Genomic DNA, 21,973 nt, shown 5'->3' on the forward strand with positions numbered 1-21,973 from the left:
GGTGCCTGTCAGTGTGCACAGGAGTGTGAGCGTGAGTGGCACATGCTGGGGTGTGACTCTGTGTGTGTGGGGGCATGGAGAATGGCCATGCATATGCCATGTGCCAGCCCCCTTTTGGGTTCCCCCAGCCCAGTGTCAGGAGAGCAGTGCTGCAGGGCCAGTGCCTGGGGAGAAGTTGGAGAAGTTGTGGATGTGGTTCTGCCTTCCCTCAACAGGGCCACCAAGCACTCCCAGCCTCAGCCCACGAGCACTCCCAGGTTGGACACACAGTTTTTGCCCACCTCCTTGGCACCATCAGTTTAGTTCTTGGGCACCCTTTACCCTCATGGAGTCCCAGTGGGCAGGGTATCTTTCATCTGGGAGCTGTGCAGTAGCCTTGCAGGTTATCCCTGTGTCTCCCTGCTGGTTCCTTGGGGACAGGAGGGTGCCCTAGAAAAGCCCAGGCTCACTGGGCTTGCAGCAAATGTGATCTGCCCCAATGCAGCCTCTCCCCAGAGATGCTTGGTGTCCCCTTAGTTTGGGTGCCTATTCTGGGGGTAGAGGCCTCAGCTTGGGTGCTGGGGATGGGGGTGGCAGGCAGTACCCTTGCAGGCCCCCACTGTCCCCAGCCACCACAGCCCACCCCAGGCTGGTGTTTGGGCCATAAACAGCTGCCTGGCGGGTGCCAAACCCTCTCCACCAGGCAGGCACTGGGCATCTCCCCATCAGCACAGCGGCACCGACAGGGGCCACCTTCTCTGCTCGTGTCATGGTTCCTGTTTGCACTAGAGAGGAAAATGCACTTCCTTTGGGACATGACTTGCAGTCTGGGGGTGAGCCCTGAGACTATGCTGGTTCCCCTGGGTGCAGCGGTGTGGCATCACCATTGAGGTTTCTTCAGCAGTCCTGAGGTTGCTGGCTGTTCTCTTGTCCCCAGCTCTGCTGCTGAGTGGGCTTAGCCTGTGTGCAGGTATGGACCCTGGTACAGAGCCAGCATCTGCCCTCCAACATCCTTGCCCACACAGTTTAGCAAGAGGTGAGGGTGCAGAGCCTTCTGTCCCTGTAGCAAGGGCCTGAGAACACAGAGAGGTTCCTGACACAGCATCACCCAGCACTCATCACTTCCTCCATAGCTGCTGCCCTCCTGGATCCCCCAGCACCCAGCCAGTGATGTGCAGTATCCCACACGAGTTTGGGAATGGTGTCAGGACACCCTTTAGCCACCTGCCACCAAAGGAGGCTGAGGTGCAGACTGGTGATGAGATCTGTGGTGTCAGGGTTGGGCAGAACACACCAGCAGGTTTGTGGACATGACACACAGTGGTCCCTAACATAGAAGCCATTGCTCCCACCCTCTGCACTTCCTCTCACATAAGATCTGGCTCCTGTCTTGAGTTTCCCCTTTACATCCTGGAACAGACTATCTGAACCCCCACTTAGCAGGCAGAGATAGGGCAGAGGGACAGCCTCCAGTTTCAGGCAGCTTCCTGGCTCAGCTGTCCTCAGCAGGTTCTCAGCACCCCTTTCCTTCTTGGGCCACCCCAGGGATTACACCCAGACGTGTGCTGTCCTCAGCCTGGACCCACCAGAGATCCCCTGGTGAAAGCAGGACACCTTCCCACCAGAAGTTCCTTCCTTGGGGAAGGGGCCCTTCCTTCCAGGCTTCAGGAGCACAGATGTTTGTATGTTTGTTAGGATCCTGTGCACAAAATAAACGCCAAGGCAAATCAGAGAAGAACTTTCATCCTTTCACAATCACTTCCAAGTGTGTCTCACTCCTGCTGACCTGGGGAGGAGAGCAGCTGCTGTGTCCCAGTGCTCACAGTGGGGGCAGGCAGGGGGGACCTGTTTCCTCATGTCCCAGCAATGTCCTGGGGCTCAAGAGGAGCCAGGTGAGCCTTTTGCTCCACCCTTTCCTCTGCATCACACCAGCAAAGCCCTCAAGCACAAGACTAAGCACCTGTTGTGGCCTGGGGAACTGGGGGGCCAAGGACAGGACCTGGCCCTGCTGAGCAGGGATGGGTGTAGGCAGGGATGTGAGGCTGGTGGAGGGTGCTTTGGTCCTGATGGGACCGTCAAAGCTCAGGGCAAAAAGCTGAGCTTTCTGAGAGCACTGCCTCTGTTCTTGTCATTATTGTAGGCCCCCAATTGGGAACACAGCATCAGTGGGTCATGGGACCTGTCACCTCCAAGCTTCTGTCCCATCTCCAGCACTGTTCAGCAGCCCCACACTCTGCAGAGACCAGGAAGGGATGTGGGATGCTGTCAGAGCTGGAATGAAGGTGGTTTCTCCCCAGGACCAGTGTACAAAAGGTGATGGGGAAGTACCTGGTGCAGTGCACTTTGGGAATACCCCTTGGAACTCCCCTGCCCAGGCCAGAGCACTCAGGCAGGTCCCTTCTTTCAGCAGGTTACATGATGCTCCAGGATGTGCTTTGTGCAGGGAACTGGGGAAGCATCCATACCTCTTCCTCTCCATCCTCCCTTCCCTCCATCCTTCTGTCTCTCTGTCTCTCCATCCCTCTTGCCATCCCTCCATCTCTTACACTGCACATCCTCCTGCCCAGCCCTCAGGCTGCCTGCACTTTTCCTGCTTTGTTTCCCTTCCTTTGTGCAGGAGCAGGTCCTGCCAGTGCCCCACAGACCTGGGAGAATGGAGCTGGCTCTCCTGTTGCCATCTCCATCTGAGCTCCTTTCCAGCGCCTCAGCACTCAGCCCATAACTTGCTGGCTCTGTTCCCCCCTTTCCTCCTGGCATATGCCCTCCTCCAGCCCCTTCTGCCTTGTGATGAGCAACTTCCAAGGCCTGTGTCCTGGACAGTCATGCAGCTTCTCTGAGGTTCTGCATGTCCAAGGATGACCCACTAGAAATCCATGGCAGGAAAATGCAAGGGTTGAGACCTCTGAGTGTATCACACTGCTCCTACAGACTGGCTGTGGGCCCACAGATGTGACCAGAAAGCAGCACAGGGAGAGAACAGCCTGCTCTGGACAAGCACAATCCTGGCCATGCTGCAGCTTTGGAGGGGCTGATGGACCACCAGGGCCAGCCAGCCTGAGTGTGCAGGTGTGGCAAGGTGAGGCAGCTCTGATGACACAGAGTGGGGCTGAAGGGGTGCAGAGGGAAATCTCTGGGAAATCTTAAAGCGAGAGGAAGCTTGGACAAGGAGAAGGAGGAGGAAGGGGAGGCCTGCTGGGAGCCCATGCAGCCATCCACTTACCCAGCTTTTGACATCCTGAAGCACAGCTCTCCTCATGGGACCGGAGTGACAGCTACGTTAGTCAGGGCTGGGTGTGGGGTCAGGGTGACCCTGCCTTTTGTAGCAGCATTAGTCACCATGCCAAACTTCCCCAGCCCAGCAGCCCTGGAGCCCCCAGCATCACTGCCTTGTGGCTGGCTCATACCCCACAGCCTGCTCGGGTGTGCTTGCTGTGACTCAGGACCAGGCACGGCCACTGGTCTGGCCCGGCCAGTCCTGCCAGCTGCCCGGGGCACTGGGGCAGGGCCAGCACCAGCACTCAACCACACTGCCTCAGTCAGGCTGGAAAGGCAGGGCCTGCCTGCCTCTGGCCATCCCTGGAGCATCCCTGCAGTGAGGCAGCAGATCTTGCCTCTTCATCTTCCTCCCAGCACCTGGCAGAGGGTGCAAGGAAAGGGCTGAAGCCTGCTATGGACACCATCCCACGGGGCTGGAGCAAGCCCCCGTGCACACTGCCTCCCACACACCACAGGGACTGACCATGTGGGGGGACACCCCATGGCAGAGCTGGTACAACCACCATGGGGGATCCCAGCCCTTGCATTGCCTTTGGCAAGGAGAGCATGTCCCCAGAAGGGCCAGGCTGCTGAGACAGCAGGGAGGTGGCTGGGTAGGACTGCCCAAGCACATCTGTGCAGAGCTGCTCCAGGTGCCTCCTGTGGGGAGGGGGGCACAGCCACAAGGACAGGTGGGAGGTGCTGGTCCCTATGTGCAGTGATCAGGGCATGAAACCACCTCAGCAATCATTTTCCTGCAGCTCTGCCTTGCAGGGGTATGCATAGGCAGATCCCCTCCCTAGAGATGGAGGATGGCTGCTGCCTTTGTTACAGGGTAAGTAACGAGGCCATGGAGTGGAAGATGCTTGGGTAAGGTGAGATGTTTGCCATCAGAAACAGGACCCAGGAGTGACAGAGCTTCTGCTCTGCCCTTCTTCTGGGATGGGGGATCTAAGGGGTGCCCTGGTGTCAGGCAGCTCCCTGACAAGCTCCAGAGCCCACTGCCCTCACAAGCACTGCTTAGTGTGTGCCAGGCCAGCACAGCCAGTCCCACGATGCTGGAGTTGTGTGCACAGAGCAGAGCACAGACACCAGTGTTGGACAGGGTCCAACAGGAAAAGGAAGGACATAGACCCCTCATGTTCATAGGCAGTGTCTCCAAAGAACATGTCTGGGGTCCTTGTGCAGCCCATCTCCTGTCCCTCGAGAGATCACACCCCTCTCTGCACTCTGCTTTAGGTCCCAAAATATTCCCTTGCTTGGGTGCTGGGAGATGCTGCAGCAGATCTGGCCTGGACGCCCCCCAGTACCCGTGTGCTCCCCTCCAGAGGCAGCCCCTGCACACACCAGAGTGCCAGAAACGGGGCAGAGCCAGGAGGGGCTGGGCTGGCTCAGCAGAACCCCCATGATGGGCAGGATGAGCCAGGCCCTCCTGGACAAGCTGGGGTTGATGTGTCCTCATGGCTGCCCGGGTGACATCTGTCACTGGAAATGAAATGAGGGCAGAGCAGGACAGTTACAGGCAGCTCCCTGGAGGGAGCAGCAGAGCCTGGAGAAGGAGAGTCAGAGGCCTCCCGGGAGAGCAAGGCTGGGCAGGCAGGAGCCCTGGCCAGGACCCAGCCCTGCCGCTGGCCAGGCAGCCCCTGCTCAGCCATGAGCAGTGAGCAGGCAGCACAACCACAGGAACAGGGTTTGACACAGCTCTTGGGTGCCACTGTCCAAGCCTGACCACTCAGCTTGGCTCAGCTGGTATGCAGGTTTCTTGGCCTCCCCGTCTTAGAATTTATTAGCATTACTGCAAACTTTCCTAAAGTACTTCTTTTTTGGGGGCAAAAATATTCTAATTTTGGTCTCAGTCCAGAGAGATTTTCCTTTTCAAATTTGATTGAATTAATCTGTCCAGCTGTTTTAACTTGGGAAATTGAAGGGAAAACTGCATTCTTCCCATTTGGAAAGAAAATGTAAAAAACAAAAGCAAAACAAAACCCAAAGTCATTAACATTACAGGGGTCTGGGATTCTCTCTCTTTTTTTTTTTTTTTTAATCCAATTATTATAAACTTCCTCTTTTTCCCTTGGGAAGATCCTGCAAGTTTTGCAATGTAAACTGTCCAGTAGCAGGATCTGGGCTACACACGCACATCCACAACTACACTCCCGAGCTCTCCAGCTCCTTATTGCACCCACACCCTTGTGCACTCCTGGCTTTCACCAGCCCCCCCAGAACCGAGTCCTGCTTGACCACTGCCCACAGGAGCACGGGGATGGGAATCATGGATTGTACACACTCACACACACCCACTCCTGTGCCCATTCTGCCATGCACACCCATACACACACACCCCACCACACGTTCACCCCAAGCACAGCCACTTGCACAACCCTGTGAACCTCCACGAGCCCCCACACACAGCCACATTCACAGAGCCACAGAATCATTTTGGTGGGAAAGGACCTCTAGGATCATCGAGTCCAACTGTAAACATCAAACTGCCATGCGCCCACTCCCACGTTCCCTGTGCATCTCTCCATCCCACCCCATCCCATTCCCACTCCCATGTTCCCCATGCATCCTCCCATCCCATCCCATCCCATCCCATCCCATCCCATCCCATCCCATCCCATCCCATCCCATCCCATCCCATCCCATCCCATCCCATCCCATCCCATCCCATGTTCCCATGTTCCCCGTGCCGTGCCGCAGCGCCCCCTGGCGGTCTCCTTCCTCCCACTCCGCATCCCGGGTTGCCATAGCGACGGCGGGGCTGCTTTGCCCCCAGGCCGGGAGGGCTTGAGGGGTTCCGCAGGCTGGGTTTGAGGGGTTCAGCAGGCTCCTGGGGGCCTGGAGGGCTGCAGGACTTCTAGAAATCTGGGGGACTCCTGGGGCACTTCTGGAGATGTGGGGAGTGACTGCCCTGAGGGACTGCTGGGGTGTGTTAGGAGTCTGGGGTGAGGTCCTATTGGATGGGGAGCTCTTGGGGAGCTGTGGAGGTCTGGAGAATTCGGAGATTTCTCTATGAAGAATTGGGAGGCTTCTAGGGGGCTCTCTGGCTGTTCAGCCCTCTCCAGATCACTGGGCCAGTCCAGACCCTGACAGGCTGCTGGCAGCATTTGCCTGTGTCAGGGCTTCTCCTGGCTATCGAGGGAAAGGAATTGGCTTTGCCAGATCAGGAGCAGTAGGGAGCTGTGGTAAGGAGCTGTCAGCCCCCACAAGAGCTGTCCCTTTTCCCCAGCTGGACAGAGAACAAGACACACAGCCCTACTGGTTTTCACATCCATGAGAAGCTCACAGACACAGTGCAGAGGTAACTCGTGGATGTGCAGAGGAGTTACCCCACAAGCACAGACCATGTGCTTCCCCTCCACATTTTTGGCTTCTGTGATCTCCATCCTTCAGGAGCTGTGATTTGGGGCAATGGCAGAAAGGACACAGGTCAGATGCCTTACTCAAAAGTACTAAATGTCTTCTCAGGGGTTTATCCATTGCCACATCTCCAGAGCCATGTCCATGCAGCATGAAAGCAGCCCATTGTGGGGGAGATGAGACAGAATCCAGAGAAGGAACTTGCTGAAGGCTGGAGCCCAGACTCTGAACATCTCACAGAGAGTTTCAGAATCCCTCTATAGGTGGTGTCAGCTATGATTCCAGAGGACAGCAGGAATGACCTAAAGTTTCACAGGACCTGTCTGAACTGACCTCTCCTGACAGGCAGTCCAGGCCATGGGGTGTGCTCAAGTGCATCCAATTCAGAGGCACCTGCAGAGCCTATGGAACAGCTCTGCACATCTTCCAGCACACAGCTCCTGCAACTCTCCAGCTCCCTTCCTGGAGGACCATTTTGCACCCACACACGTCCTCCCTGTCCCAGACACACCTGAGGAAACATACTATGACACACAAACATACTCTCACACAGGCACATGTGGGACAGTGTCACTGTCACACACACTGTGATTTGCTGTGTATTCATAGAGATGCAGGAAAACACACAGGCCAACCTATTTACACACCCATGAAGGGCTCACACACACAGTGATGGTGATACAAGCTCACATGCACACGTATGAACAAGCATAAACATGCTACTTGTGCATGCACACACACCAAGCTGCTTGCAGGCACAGGTACCTTCACCAGCACCCACCCTACCCTGCTCACATCCCAGCACCACTGTGGCCAAGTCAGAAGGGAATTTCCAGCTGCAAAGCTGCAGCTAACAGATTTAGAGACTTCCTCCCTAATGATTGCTGTGCTGAGTTAATGGTTCACCAGCACCGTGCTTCTGCTGCCCTTCCCTGCTGGCTGCCTGGGGTGGGGCAGGCGAGGAAGGCACACTGGGGGGCATCCCCAGCACCCCATGCAGCCTCCCCTGCCTTGCAGTGTGCCCAGCACTGTGAGCTCTGCTTTCACCCTGCCCGGCAGTACCCAGAACATGGGGCATTGCCACTTCAGCCACCTCAGCTTAGAGCTCTCCTGAAGAGGGACGTACAGGAAAGCCCCCAGTGTGCAGCACTGCTGTGGTGTGGAGGGCAGGCACAGCAGCGTGGGCCTCTCTGCCAAGGGTCTCACCCTGCTGACAGCCCTCTGGGGGTCCTCAGCCCAGTGGGCATTGCCAGCTGAGCAGGCACTGCACACACACATTCCACCCTGCAGTTACCTAAACCCCTGTGCTGGGTAACCCTGGAGAAACCAGTTCCTGTGGGCTTCTTGCAGCATGGGAGGGACCCCCTCAGAGATTCCTGGAGCCCCTGGAACAGAGGCTTGGCAGCTTGCCTTGCTGGGCAGCCAGGCAGGCTGCTCCTCACCCTGTGTTTGTCCATGAGGGGCACAGGCTGATCAGGTTATAAAGACACACATGCCTGGCACCCTGCCACCCAGGTGGGGTTGCACGTGGCCCATGGCATGCCAAGTGAATGCCTTGCATGCCACCAAGCCAACAGTGTCAGCGCTGTCCAGGGCTTCTGTGTGCCAGGCTCTGCAGCGGGGACTGCAGTGACATGGCTGGAGTGAAGAGAATACAGGGTCCCCTCGAGAAAGTCAGAGCACAACAGCACAGTGTTAGGGCAGCTAGATGTACCTCAGGCATGAGGCATGAGTGGAGGCACCACGGACTGCAAACATCCCAGGTCAGATGGTGGCAGGACACAAACGGGCACCCCAAGCAATGACAGCTGTGGGTGATGGGAGGAGAGTACTCACACACTGGAAGCAGCAGAGCAGGGCAGGAGAGCACTCGCCCTCATCCACACACATCTCCGGGCTTGACAGCCACAGAGAAAAACAGAGGGTAGATAAAAAATGAGCTGGACTTCACCACAGGTCCCAGCAGGGCTAGGTGCTGGCAGGAGTGTGACTGACTGTGACTCACAGCTGGGGCAAGGCAGCTCTCTGGCTAATCCCACTCCAGTACAGTGGTCAGCGCTTCTCAGCCCTCCCCAGGAAGCTCTGTGGCATACGGCTTTAAATAGCTTTATTATGGAAGCTCTGTGCCATGGGGACCATGGGGGTGCCAGGCAGCCCCGTGCTGCCCTCTGGGGAAGCCAGGACTCCTCAGAGCGCAGAGCTGAGCTCACCCACGCTGACCCTGCCCCCGGCTCCACCTGTCTCTGTCCCGGGGGGGCCCTGTGAGCCTGGAGGTGCCTCCCAAATTGTCCTCGCCTGACCCCGGGCTGTCAGATGCAGAGGCTGAGCTCCTGGCGGACGGAGCACTTGCGGCACTGCACCACGCAGCACCAGTGGAAGCGGCAGAGGCAGTTCTCCTCCAGCACCACCGTCTCGTCCCGGTGCCCTCTCCCGCAGCACAGCAGGTCGCAGCCGCTCGTGTCCATGGCCGTGCTGTTGCAGACGCGGCCCCTGGTGCCCAGCGAGCCCGTCTTACGGTTAGCCGAGCAGAAATCGGGCGAGTCGGCCGAGTAGATGAGGTCCTGTTTATCGGGAGGCTTGATGTTGTCGCCCACAGGGATGAGGGTTTTGCCGTCGTTGCCTCCCATCACCTTGAAGGCCCCGTTGAAGCGCTCGAGCAGGCGGTCGCCCACCTCACGGAAATGGGGCATCTTCCTCCAGCAGGTCCGCAGCGTGCAGGAGCCCGAGAGCCCGTGGCATTTGCACTCTGTCCTCATGTAGCTGCGCACCGCCTGAGGGAGAGACAGCCATGCTCAGCCCTCGGGGCCCTGCCCAGCACCCCCAGCCAAAACCCTGCCCCGTGGTGCTGCCCTGGCCTGGGAGAGGGGTGGGGAAGGAGAGAGGCTTTCCAAAGCACCTGCAAAGGATTCTCAAAAGATATTGGGTAATATTTCAGCCAAAGCTGGTGCAGGTACACGGCTCGGAGACACTGGAGGTGGAGGGCTGGACAGGGGCACAAGGGCTGCGGGGGACAGGGAGTGCAGGGGCCTTACCAAGCGCCCAGCTTCGTTGTTGTGCAGGTCGATAAGAGCTCGGATGTCATTTTTGCCTTTCTTGTTCTTGGCGTCCATGAACTGCTGGGATTTCTCGTAGCCAAACTGCACATCATCCCCGCAGCCGCCCCACTCCCAGGCGGTGCCCTCTGTGCCCGGCCCCACTGTGGGCGAGGGGGGCGCCCGGCTCCGCGTCAGCTCGCAGCCACACTGCAGCAGCTCGCCCATGCTGCAGGCCTGCGTGATGGCGTGGCTCACTCCCGCCGCCGTGATGGCGTACACGAAGGCTGTCTCACGGATATCTGCAGGAGAACAGGAGAACAGACAGGGCTGGGATGTGGGGTCAGCCCCAGCAAGCAAAGCACCACCCCTGGCTTATATCCCAGTGGCTTCCCCATCCTCCCTCTTCACATGTGCTTGGTGCTGTTCTCTGGGCAATGCACCCACCCTGGAATGGGCTGCCTGGAGCAGGAGATGCCTCCTGCAAGCAGATTTGAAGGTTCTGGGGGATGGTCAGGCCCTGCCAGTGTTCCTGCACTCAGCTGTGGAGAGGCAACAAATCTCCCACCTCCCCTGAAAGTCTGGGTGCTACCCCGTAGGAAAGAGGGAAGCTCAGAGAGCAGAGGGTGGTCCCAGATGACCAGGCGGTACCCACAGCTTCCTCACACTGCAATTTCCTGCAATTTCCCTCCAAGCAGTAAAAATCCCAACCCAGCTCCAAACTGGCACCTGGAAGGGCACACTGTGAGGGATACCGAGGGTGCCACTCACCCTCTGCAGGGCGGAAGTGATGAAGCTGTGCTGCCTGCTCTCCCCCCACCACCCTCTTTGCCATGGGGAGCTGCCCGCCCCCCTCTCTGCACCGGCACAGCCTCCACCCTGCAGGATTATTTATTATTAGTATTTGCTCCTGTCTCTCTCTGCTCCGGGACACGAATTCCAAGCATCTTTCCCCTGCCCGGACCTGCCGCTCGCAGCCACAGCCAGCGGGGGATTCTGGCGGCAGGGGTGCGGCGCCCTGCTCGGGGGGCTCCGCGCCCCCTGCACCGTGCCAGCCCCGCTCCTGCCCGCCCGGATGCCACGGCAGGGCTGGCCCAGGGGCCGGCCTGCAGGGGATTCCTGGGCAGGGAGGGGAAGGGGGGTTTTGGGGGTGTCCCATCCCTCCATCTTCTGACGTGGGGAGGCTGCAGGAAGAGGGATAGCAGGGCACCAGTTCCATGAGCGGCTCCTCAAAAAGCCCACGCAGCACCTGCATCCCTCTGGTGTGAGCAGGAGCTGGGCAGAGCGGTGCCTTTCTGGCATTGCTACCAAGGGGGTACCACCCCCTCCCCGGGCCCACCCGACCACCCGCCTGCTTCCACCTGGCGCTGGCAGAACCCTCAGCAGACAGCCCGAAGCTGGCAGAGGTGCCCATGCCACCCTGCCAGCCGGGCCCTGGGGGGATGCCGCTCCTCTGACAGTTCCTCCAGACACGTGGCTGCCCCCAAGCCAGCCTGCCCTGGCATGCCACACCTGGCACAGGTGGCAGCAAGGGAAGAGGGGACAGCCATGACTGTGCCAGGGAGGCCATGGCCAGAAATAAGAGATTTGCAGCATCCTTGGGTAGAAAAGGATATTGGATGGAAGGTGTTTATCTGATGGAGCTGGGAACCCCAAAAATGCTGAGATACTTGGTGCAGTCCCTGCAGGTTTACAGGGAGGCTGGTGCCTGCTGGCACCTCTGAGGTCTTCTGATACCCATCTTGTTGCTCTGGGGAACTCCACACCTCCAGCTTCCTCAGAGTGCCGGGACAAACTTGCCACTGTCCCTATGACATTGCTTATCTCCAGCACCCCACCATTGAGGCTGGACCAACCACCACCATCGTGGTGGCTCCTTCAGCATCCCCATGCCTGATGTGCCTGTGCCTCCTCCAGCACGAGCTGTTCCTGGGTACCCAACAGCTTATCTGCCAGTGACTTTCACTCCCCACCTGGTCCGGCCCTGCGTTCTGGCACCATCCCACTCCCAGAGCAGATCCCTGCCTGGCACAGGTCCCACCTGCCTCACTGCCAGTTTATGGTGACAATAGGTGACTCCAGAGGCAGGAGAGTCCCCCATGTGCCCTCTCTGCCTCTTGGCTGAATACACCTCCCTGTGTTGGGGGGAACCCACATCTGCAAATCAGCTTTTTAATGAGCCTATTCCTCTCCCATGGGCCAGTGTCTCCCTTGAGGCTTCAGCTCTGACCCCCACCAGTATCAGCAGTCAGTTGGGTGCCCAAGGCACCCCGCCCTCTCCAATCCCCCCAGGGATGCCACCTTCACCCCCCTGCATGGCCCATGGACATATCCACCTTGCCTTGGGCTGGCCAAGCACCAACAAATGTGATGGCTGAGGAGACCGGGGCTTGCTCCAGCATCTTCATGTGCCATAGCACAGGGGCCAACATGGGAAGAGGGGCAGGGCTAAACTCACTTCCCATTAAGTGATCCTACCAGCCCAAGGTGTTTCAAGCAACCCCTCTTGCTTGGAACACCATCCACTCCCAGCTACTCTCCCTGAGGAGCATGGCAGGGCTTTCCCATCTCTCACACACTCACGGGTGCCCTCCTGCTCTGCCCCTGTTCTGATTTCGCTGCAGCTGGGCCTGGCTTGGACTGCTGTACCCACTGCCTGAGACCTGCACAAGTCTTCCTGCCACCCAGCCCTGTTCCTCAGGGTGACACCAGGATGCCCATCCAGGGACAGGGACAGAGACAGGAGACAAACACTCCTCTGCTCCCTGCAAGGCCAGAAGGAGGGATGTGAAGGGCACCCACGTGTGAGGGGCATCTCCCAAGGGCTGCACACTGCCTCCCAGCCAGGCCCCTTCCTACAGCACACCCTGGGGTCCTGGGGGGAAGCAGTAAATCACTGCCAGACGAGGGTGCATTCTTGGGCTTCATGAAGCCCCGCGCTGTCTGGGAGCATTGGTAATTGCTTCATTACAACACAGAGAGACATGTCCTGGCAGTAAAACCTCGGCATGACTGCACCGGGGAGCACTGAGCAACCCCCTGCACACACACACACACACACACACAGAGCTTTGCACGCCAAGATTCCTCCAGGAGCCCTGGGGAGGTGCTTCCCCAGGCTGGGGTCCTTCTGGGAAATGGGAAGCTGAGGAAGAGCTGGCCTTACCCTGCTGCAGGATCTTGCCGAAGTACTTGCTGTGGCTGGTGCAGTTCCAGCGGCGGAAGCGGAATTGGTACTGGCACTCCCGGACGCCCAGCTTGGTGCCCTTGGCCACCTCCTGCACGATCTCTGGCTCCAGCTGGCACAGCTCTGCCTGCTTCCCCGCCAGCCGCTTCGTCTTGCGGCAGATGCTGTTGGGGTCCATGACCAGGGGGCTCCCCACTGCCCTGCAGGAGGGGACAGCGAGCAGAGCAAAACCAGCACCCAAGCCCAGCAGAGACCAGGGTGTGGGTGGGACACGAGCAGCCCTACCCCCAGGGATGGAGCAAGGCTGCGGGGCAGTGCCAGCTCCATGCTGAGCATGGGTGACAAGGGGACAGAGACATATGCAGTGGGGCTAGGACAATAGGGATGGGTGGCTCACCCAGGCAATACCTTGCCCTGTCCATCCATTGGGGAATTGGGTGGATCTCCTACTGTGGGACAGTGGTATGCTGGCACATACCACTCTACACTCTACATCCTTGGGGACATTCATGGTGGTGTCCCCAAGGGAGATGGCAGAAATATTGTGCTACTCAGCACCTGTTCATTGGGGCTGGCACTGACCTGACCCAGACCTGGCATTGCCATGTGACTGATGCCCGATGCAGCTGCGTCTCCCAGAGCTGTGGACACAACAAGGAGCCCAGCCAGAAATCTTGGTGTGTCTCCCCCTCTCCACGGGTTCTCACTGCTTCACCCCGTGGGAGACTAGAAGAGTGACCTTGCTTCTGATAAAGGCCCTCGGCTGCTGGCCAGGATCCTGTAGTCACCTCCCAAACCCAGGCCCTGACTCCAGGGAACGGAGCCGCAGGCGGCTGCAGGAGTGCAAGGGAGGGATGCAGGTGGCATTGCCAGCTTTGCCAATGCCAGCGAGGGAGGGCAAGTCTTGGCTGGGCCCACGTCAGAGGCAGCTCCTCCTTGCCAGCACAGCTGGCGTGAGCTGCCTGACTCCCTGGCCCCGAAGGCAAAGTCTGAGCTCGGTGCTGTGCTCCCTGGTGTGCCATGGGCTACAGAAACTCCTGTACTTTCCCCACACATTTTGCCTGCAGTGGCCTCCGTGGTGCAGCTGCACAGCCTCCAGCGCCCTGCCTTGTGCTGGCACGGACCGTGCTCCAGCTCTGCCACGGGCAGCTCCGGAGCCATGGGCCACACCAATTCAGCACAGCCTAAACTCAGCCCACCCCCGCCTCCAGCGCTGTTCCTGTGGGCTCATCATCCCGCTCAACAACATGATTTTCACGGCCACGGATGCCCACAGAAGCTCAGGGCTGAACCCAGCAGACCCCAGGATCAGGATATGCCTGATGATTGGGAGGGTTACAATCCCTGGGATTCCCTGGGGAGCAGTGCTTGGGCGGCCTGTGCTGCCTTCAGCCCCACTCACTGGAGAGCATCAGCTGCACAGCTTCCAAACCCAGAGCTTTATAGTCTGGCCAAGCCCCAAGGGCTCAAAAATCACAAGCTGACTCTTAGTGTTTAACTGTGTTCTGGGTTTCCTTTTCACTCTCATGCAGCTGGGGGGCTGTGTTTGGGACACCAGGCTGCAGTTCTCTGCTTGCAATCCTGTCCCCAGTGCAAACTCCCTCCAAGCCCCTTGTTTGAAGCTCAAAGCCCTGCCAGGATCCCCCTGATTCATGTCAGCTCCCCAGCTGCCTGGATCTCCTGCCTACCAGACTCCAGCTGGCTTGGAGAGGATGTGCCCTCTCACACAGCCTGGAAAAGGAGCCCTTATGCTTTGGCTGGAGGTTTAAAGGTTAAACAGCTCAACAAACAGCCTGGAAAGGGAACTTCCAGCAGGGAAACTGAGGCAAGCCCACACTCCTGCCAGGGAGAACTCATCTCCCTTTGCTCCTGGCAGCTCAGTTTCCCTTTGCTGCATGATTCACATGGACCTCTGCAAAGAGATGGGGCAGCTGGGGAATCATCACAGAGATTGCCTGGCACAGGTCCTCCATAGATGGGGACACTGAGGCCCACGTGGAAGGTGACCAGAAAATCTGTCCAGACCCATCCCATGATGACCACAGAGGGATCCAAGCCTCCATGTTGGTCCCCAGGCTTGCTGTCCTTTGTGGCCATAGCAGGATGGCGGAGGTTTGGCTGCCCCCGTCGGTGGAGTGGGGGAGAGGGGGAGCCGGGATGGGACTTTCATTAAGAGACGACTCTTTGTACTCATATAAAAACGATGCTCCAGCCCCCAGGGCCGCCAGATCAAATGCTGAACTGTGGCTCACCCCAGCCCGCTGGATCAGGCCAGGAAGGAGAGCCGAGCCCCGCGGGTCTGGGGGCGATGGGCGCCTCACCGGGGGTCCCCACCCATGGTCCAGGCGGCGGCGAGGCTGGCGGGAGAGCAGCAGCTCTGTCCCTGCCGGCCAGGCTGGGGTGGGCTGCTAAGTCCAGAGCGATATTAATTTCCGCTGGGCTCCGCTTTCTGGCACGGCGAGGCTGCCGGGAGCCCGAGAGCTGTTTTGCTTTGGAGGGTTTAGAGGGGGGGGAGAATGGGGGGAGACAAGGGCAAGAAAAATGCTGCCAAACTGCTACCACTTTGGCAAGGGCTCCGGTGCAGGGCCCAGATCTGCCTGAGCTTGTCCCGCTCCAAGGCCTCCCGCATCTACAATTAAGGTGCCCCACCTCTGCTGCCGGGCACTCCTCCCCCTGCCCTGGTGAAGGAGCAGGGTCGCCAGCCCGGCTCCCCACACCTCGCCTGGGGCACCCCGGCCCCTGCCTGGAGCTCCCAGCCAGGCTCAGCGGCACAGAGCATCCCTGCCACCTGCCCCTGTGCCCTTTGCTGCCTGCCAGAGCTGCTGCTGGGGGCTCTGGCTAGCCCAAAAGCCAGTGGGATGGTGAGCCCCACTATCCAACCTCCCCGCAGCCCTGTGTAAGGGAAACAGCCCCCATTGCTGAAAGGGGAGACTGAGGCACAGACAAAGGGCTGCAAACCACTGCCCACCTGCTGCTGTCAGCCCTTAGCTTCCACAGCCACAGCCTGAGCCCAGTCCCAGTGACACACGTCAAACAGGAGTCACCGGGGCTTCTGATGCAACCCTTGTGCTCTGCATGCTGTGCCTGCTGCAACAGAGACAGGGGTTCCCAGAGATACAATCACCATTTTCCACAGCTCAGCTCATGGTCATGGGACTTCCACTATATCCCACTCTCATTCCCAGCCAAAATCATGGACCAAGGAGCCTGAGACAGGTCACCATCTTCTCCTTGGGCATGGGGATGATGTGGAGCAGGACTTCTGCTCCCTGCCAGTAGAGCATTATGGAGGGGAGCCAGCAGGGTCCTGGTTTGCAGGAAGCCAAGGCAGTGAGGCCTGTAGAACTATGCAGTGAGGAGGAGGACAGTCAGCTTTCAAAAGTCACACCTGCAGGAGAGCAGTGGCTGGGCCATGCCAGCTCCATGTGGGATCTGACAGGCCTGCACCCATTGGGTACTGCTGCCTGGGCACTCCTGTGGGGCAGGGGGACCTGCTCTAGGGCAGTAAGGCTGTGTCTTGCCTTGCATATAGGTCTCTATCCCAGCCTCTGGGAGCCCTCAGCAGAGTGATGTAGGTACTGGGGTACCCAGGTCAGCTCTCTGAGCCCACAGGTAATTCTGCACCCACCTGGAGAGGTAAGAACTGCAGGGTGACAGCCCTGGACACATGACCTCCATCCCTGGGGACATGGGTCACCTCACACCCCACACAATGATGTCACACTGTGTGACAAGTCACACCCAAAGGGAGCCTGTCTCTTTCCCAGCTGTGCAGACAGGGCAAGGGGGACCCACAGATGAATTTTCACCCACCCAGCTTTCCCTCAGCCCATGCAGGCATGTGGTGGGCACCCAGCCCCTCACCCAGGGCATGTGTGGGTGCTGCCAATACCGGAGCACTGGGTGTGGAGCCAGAGCAAGAGCCCACGGGGGTGTGGTGAGTAAGCAGCAAGTCACTGCCCCGGGGGGCACAGCCAGGGCTTGGCTGCCGAGCAGCACCCGGGGCACTGAGGCAGCAGGAAATGCCATGGGTTGGGAAGAGAAGGGGGACCCCCATTCCCCGCCCTCCTCCTTACATCTCCTTGGCAAGGATGGCTGCAAACAGCTGGGGAGCTGCCTAAAGGATCGAGGCTTTGGCATGGCATTGCACCAAGCCATGGACCTGCTGGCTGCAGGGTCATGCTGAGGCCAGGCTGTCGTGAGCAGGAGCTGCCCAAACTTGTGCTGCAGGTACTGGGGGGATGGAGGGAGCATTCACCTGCAGAGGTGGTGGTCCTAAAGCCATGTCCAAACCCTGGAAGGGCTGGGATAAGAGGAAAGAAGTCCAATCACTCATGGTCACTGCCTCCTTCTTCTGGGTGCTGACAGGGGCTAGAGCTGGGGTAGCATGAGGGCTCAGCTAGTTCATGCCCAGATGTGGGTGCCACATGTTGTGGGGGGACCCTGCAAAGCCTGAAAAGATGTCAGAGTGTGCCCAGTACCCTCCTGCATGACAGGGGTTTGAAGCACTCAAGGTTCTGATGCAAAGGCCAGACCAATCCTCCAGCTGTGTGCATGAGTAGGGCATGGCCAGGGAGCCTGGGTGTCACCATGGGAGATGGATGTGACCAGGAGCAGGGACAAGGAATGGCACTGGGGAAAGTTCAGCTGCCTTGTGGGAGAAAACAAGTTGCCCAATGCTGGAGCCAGTAGTCATCTCAAAGGGTACAAGAGAAACATTGTCCCATTGAAAAACCCAGCACGTCAGCAGCTGCCCCAGCAAGGGCACAGGGAGATGGCATCAGGCAGGGGCTCTCTCTGTGTCAGATTCATTCCTGCCCATATGGTGCTGCCCCAGGGCAGAAGGCATGCTGGGGAAGGCTGGGCAGCCGTGGGGTGGCAGCTGTGGGTCAGCAGGACCAGGGGTGACTCACAAGGCTCAGCCCAAGGCAGGGCCCTCCAGCCCAGCAGCCTGCCCTCACAGGCTCTAGCCCTGCACTGGGGGAGCTGGGCAGGGAAAGAGAAGAGAACACTGCTGGGTGGTCACACAGGCTGTGGGGCTTGAGGGACATGGGACTGGGACCCCTCAAGCAAGGGTACAGCCACAGGGGGTGGTGGGAGAGGTCCTCTCTGAGCACCTCTGAAGAGAAGCTGGAGGTGCACTGCCCTCATGCATGGATGGGCAGGGCATGGAGGGCAGGTGTCTGTCCCTCTGGGCCCTCTCAGACCCACAGCTGGAGCAGAGCACATTTCAGCTGGGATGATTTTCTCGCTTGCTTTCCCCTCCATCTCCCAGCTGCTCTCAGCCGTGCCCATGGAGAGCCAAGAGGCGCCAGGGGAGCTGGTTTTGCTTGCCCCCATCCCCAGAGTGCCTCTGCACTCCTGCAAACCGGCTTGGCTGAAATCCTGCCCTGAACCTGCCTGGGCTCCTCAGACACTCAGTTTGCCTGCTCTGTATCTCTGCAGCCTCTGGGCCAGCCCAGGAGCCCCAGGCAGTCCCTACCTGTCCTGCTCAGGGAGAAATCACTGTTGCACAAGGAGCTGAGCAAGAAATGTGTAAAGAATAGGGGAGGAGGAAGAAAGAGGATTTACAGAGCCTCTGGGAGCAAGGAGAGCCTACTCCCTGCAGCTTGGCACTAATCAAGGTGCCAGCAGCGCGTGAGTGACATATCTTCCATTGGCACTGACCACAGCCTGCTCCCTTTTGCCATGGGAAGGTGTGTGTCTTCAGTGAGCTCTCTGGGGACATCCTCACACAATGGGGATGCTCTTTCTCAGGCTACAGTGTCACTAGCAGGGTGTCAGTGCTTGTACACCATGCCTAAATCTTCTTCCATAGATGCAGCCATGTGCCAGGATCCCAATGGGCACAGTTACCACCTGTGAGTGGCCAGGCCCTGCTGCTTGCCTGGGCTGGGACTGCATCTTGAGATCCAGCCCAGCCCTCTCACAAATTAGGTCATCAGTGGGGGAAAATGCTGGCTTAAACAGGCAACCCCTGTAATCCCCCAGCACACAGATAATGTACTCAGGGGTGGGATGGGGAAGTTGTAAAGACATTTCTTTCTTTGCCAGGGGAAAATGGCTGAGCACCTTGGCTAAGCACCCACAAGTGCCCAGTGATGCACACACAAATGTGTGCCACCAGAGCCCCTATGCATCAGTGATAGTGAACAGCTCTGTCAATGCCACCAGTCCTGGGGCTTCCAGGAGTTCTGGCAAAACACACAGCTGCTCCCCTGAACCCCTCCCCACCAACAGCAAAACCCACTGACACCAGTGCTACCCAGACCGAGGAGAGGGGACCAGAACAGGAGCAGGCACACGGGAGATGCCTGTCATGAGTGCCCAGACTCCTCTGCCCCACACAGGAAGGGCTCCCTGAGATCATCTCAGCCAGGGGCCAAAGCACCAAACTCTGAGAGAAGCAGCTCATGAATCACCCAGCTGCTCCTCTGCCCAGTCCCAGGAAGCCTGGCACATCCATTTGGCAGTGCTGGTGGCCTCACCCACCCACCACCTCTTCCCAGCTCGCTGGCTCCAGAGTTAAGCAGAGTGAGCTGGTGATCCCCCTGAAGCCACTCCACTGCCCAGTGCATTTGCTGTGCATCAGGCAGCTGAGTTATTATTCTTAAAATAAAGGTTCCTTTTTTCTTCTTCTTTTTTTAAAGAAGAAAAAGCAAGTTTGACCCCTTGCCCTCCTCTACCAAATCCTGCTAATCTCCTGCAGTCACTGCTGCCTGTGCACGCATGGCACCAGCAGGACCCAGACTCGATGGGGAGATGCAGTTCTGAGCACCTGGAGCAAGGGACACTGGTACCTCTTGCCCTGGCTGGTGCTGTCTGCCTGCCCCTGAAATGACAGCAAAATGAGCCTCTGCTTCACCTTTACCTGCTCCAGTCATGGGCAGATGTCCTCAAAACTGGAGCACCATGAACTTGGAGATATGGGGGAGGATGGGGCAGAGAAAGCATGGAGAGCTGAAGGGACAGCTCTGTGTGTGTCTGAGAACTGGCCAGGAAGAAACAGCAGCAGGATGGCACATGCCCTGCAATGGCACAGCTACCCTGAGCTGGGTGGCACGGAGCATGGAGCCCCTCCACAAGCACCCTGCCTTGGCCAGGCTTGCCCTACCTCACTCTCCCCTCTTCTAGCACAAAAACCCAAGGCAAGTCCCTCTCAGCCCCACGCTAAACCCTTGCCTGGCAATAAACTCAACGCTTGGGGTCCAGGGACAAACTCTCAGCTGATGTACAAGTGACTGTAACAGCACCATTTACTCTCACAAAGATCCCCAGTGCAGCCCTGGAGCCAGGGCTAGCAGAGGGAATGGAGATGTGGAATAAATCACTGGTGGGCAGGCAGGGCACTGTGAGGGGAAAGGCTTATGGAGAGCTTTATTTTAGGGGTCAAAAGAGTGTGACAATGTGGAGACGAATAGCCTCAGATAATGAATGATAGCCTGGACGGCACGCCGGGGAGCTGGAATCTAAGCACTTAAAACCGGATAAAGACAGGCTGGGTGAAATTCTTAATAGATTTAAATAGTTCATGTTTCGACAGATACCTGGGCTTTCCAAGGCTGGGTCCCAGTTCTGTGTCTGTAATGAATCCCCCACCCCCTCTGGTATCCTGCAAGGCACCGTCTCTGCCTTTGATGAGGGCACCATTACAAATAGGGGTTTTGTCCCTGCTGTGTCCGGACCACCGTTCAGGGGGGACACTGTAGGGACCCTAAGGCTTTTAATTAAATTTGACTTATTGAAGGGGTCTGGAAGCCGCTAAGCCCCCTTGCCCACCCCTCAGGCATGCAAGCTTCCCAGGCAGTGGGCTGGGGGTGCGGGGAGGCAAAGTGCAGCTCTCACCACAGGACCCATGCACCCTGTACTCCTGGGGATCCCCCAGCTGCTGCCTCCAGCACACTTGTGTGCCCAAACGCTGACAGTATGTGGGTGCCCCGGTCTGGACCAGAGCAGCCAGCGAGAAGCAATTCCAACCCAAGCGGTGCCTGGGTGCAGGGGACTCTTTTGTCCCCAAGCTGGGGGAGACCCCCGGAGATCGAGATACCCTGCGCGCCCTCCTGCTTACCCCCGCGGGATGTGCTACTCACCACCAGAGCCCGATGATGTTAGCGGGGCAGAGGAGAATGAAGAAGAGCCCCAGCTGGGTCCGGGAGGAAGGCAGCATCCTGCCAGGACTGAGGAAAGCGTCGAACTCGCTCCACGCCGCTGGCCGGGAGCCGGGCACCCCCGAGGTCCGGCCGGGGCCCCGGCGGGTGGGTGCCCGCTGTCTCCCTCCGCCGGGCCGGGCCGGGCCGGGCCGGGCCGGGCCGGGCAGCAGCGCGGCCGGCGGGGCCGTCCGGGCCGAGCCGGGCCGGGCTGGGCTGGGCTGGGCTGGGCAGGCACCTCCGGGCGGCTGGAGCGCGGCGCGGAGGCTGCTCCGGAGAAGGAGGAGGGACGGGGCTGCGAAAGCATCTGCTCCGACAGGGAAACCGGAGCCCGGGGGACGGACAGGGCGGGCCGGGCGTGGGGACTCCCGGGTGCCAGGCTCCGTTCCCAGCGCAGAGCCACGGACGCGATGCGGGCACGGGCACCCTCCGGGAGAGGACGGTGGCCGCAGCCCGCCTGGCCCCGCGTCCTGCCGCCGCGTTTGAATGTGTGAATGTGCAGCCCATTTTGAGGATCTGGCTGGCACAGCCCTGCCCCCGAAGCCCCGGACCTGCTGCGGACCTGCTTGGCACGGACCTGCCTGGCAAAGCCCTGCTTGGCAGAGCCCTGCCCGGCACAGCCCTGCCCGGCTCCACTCGGGGTCCTGCCGCAGCCCTGTCAAACCCGACCTGGCCTCGAGGTGTCCCCGACACCTTCCTGTCACACTCCTGCCCGACCCTGACACCCCTAACATGGCCTTGCCCAAACCTGGCGCCCCCGTGTTGCCCCAGCACAGCCCTTCCCGGCCCCTGTCCCTGCCTGGGCTCGCCTGGCACAACCCTGGCTCCATGACCCTGCCTGTCCTCAGACCAGTCTGTCCCACCTGGGAAAGCTGAAGGAGCGACCCCTCGCAAGCATCTCCCCACATTTAGCTCCAGCACTCTGGAGAGACACACCTGGGGCAGAGGGACACACAGGAGAATGATCGAGCCAGGCCTAGGAGCAAGGAGAACCAGGAGACGAGGAGAAG

General features: G+C 59.0%; 1 protein-coding gene across 1 annotated transcript; it reads right to left on the bottom strand.

The window, feature by feature from the left end:
* Nucleotides 1-8,687: 8,687 nt before the first annotated feature.
* Nucleotides 8,688-21,172, bottom strand: WNT6 (Wnt family member 6). Its single transcript, XM_059476148.1, has 4 exons — nt 20,907-21,172; nt 12,796-13,016; nt 9,630-9,931; nt 8,688-9,368 (listed from the first exon to the last, which is right to left on the bottom strand). Exons 1-4 carry the CDS (start codon nt 20,981-20,983, stop codon nt 8,907-8,909), a joined length of 1,062 nt encoding a protein of 353 aa, XP_059332131.1. The 5' UTR covers nt 20,984-21,172; the 3' UTR covers nt 8,688-8,906.
* Nucleotides 21,173-21,973: the final 801 nt, after the last annotated feature.

This window comes from Ammospiza nelsoni, chromosome 7, assembly GCF_027579445.1.
Source record: "Ammospiza nelsoni isolate bAmmNel1 chromosome 7, bAmmNel1.pri, whole genome shotgun sequence".
Taxonomy (NCBI): domain Eukaryota; kingdom Metazoa; phylum Chordata; class Aves; order Passeriformes; family Passerellidae; genus Ammospiza; species Ammospiza nelsoni.

Excerpts from the sequence above, each read along its gene's own strand:
- WNT6 (XM_059476148.1), bottom strand. The coding sequence starts at position 20,983 with ATGCTGCCTTCCTCCCGGACCCAGCTGGGGCTCTTCTTCATTCTCCTC. Across the intron at positions 13,017-20,906 it reads AACATCATCGGGCTCTGGTG|GGCAGTGGGGAGCCCCCTGG; the intron begins GTGAGTAGCACA and ends CCCCTCCTGCAG. Across the intron at positions 9,369-9,629 it reads ACAACGAAGCTGGGCGCTTG|GCGGTGCGCAGCTACATGAG; the intron begins GTAAGGCCCCTG and ends TCTCTCCCTCAG.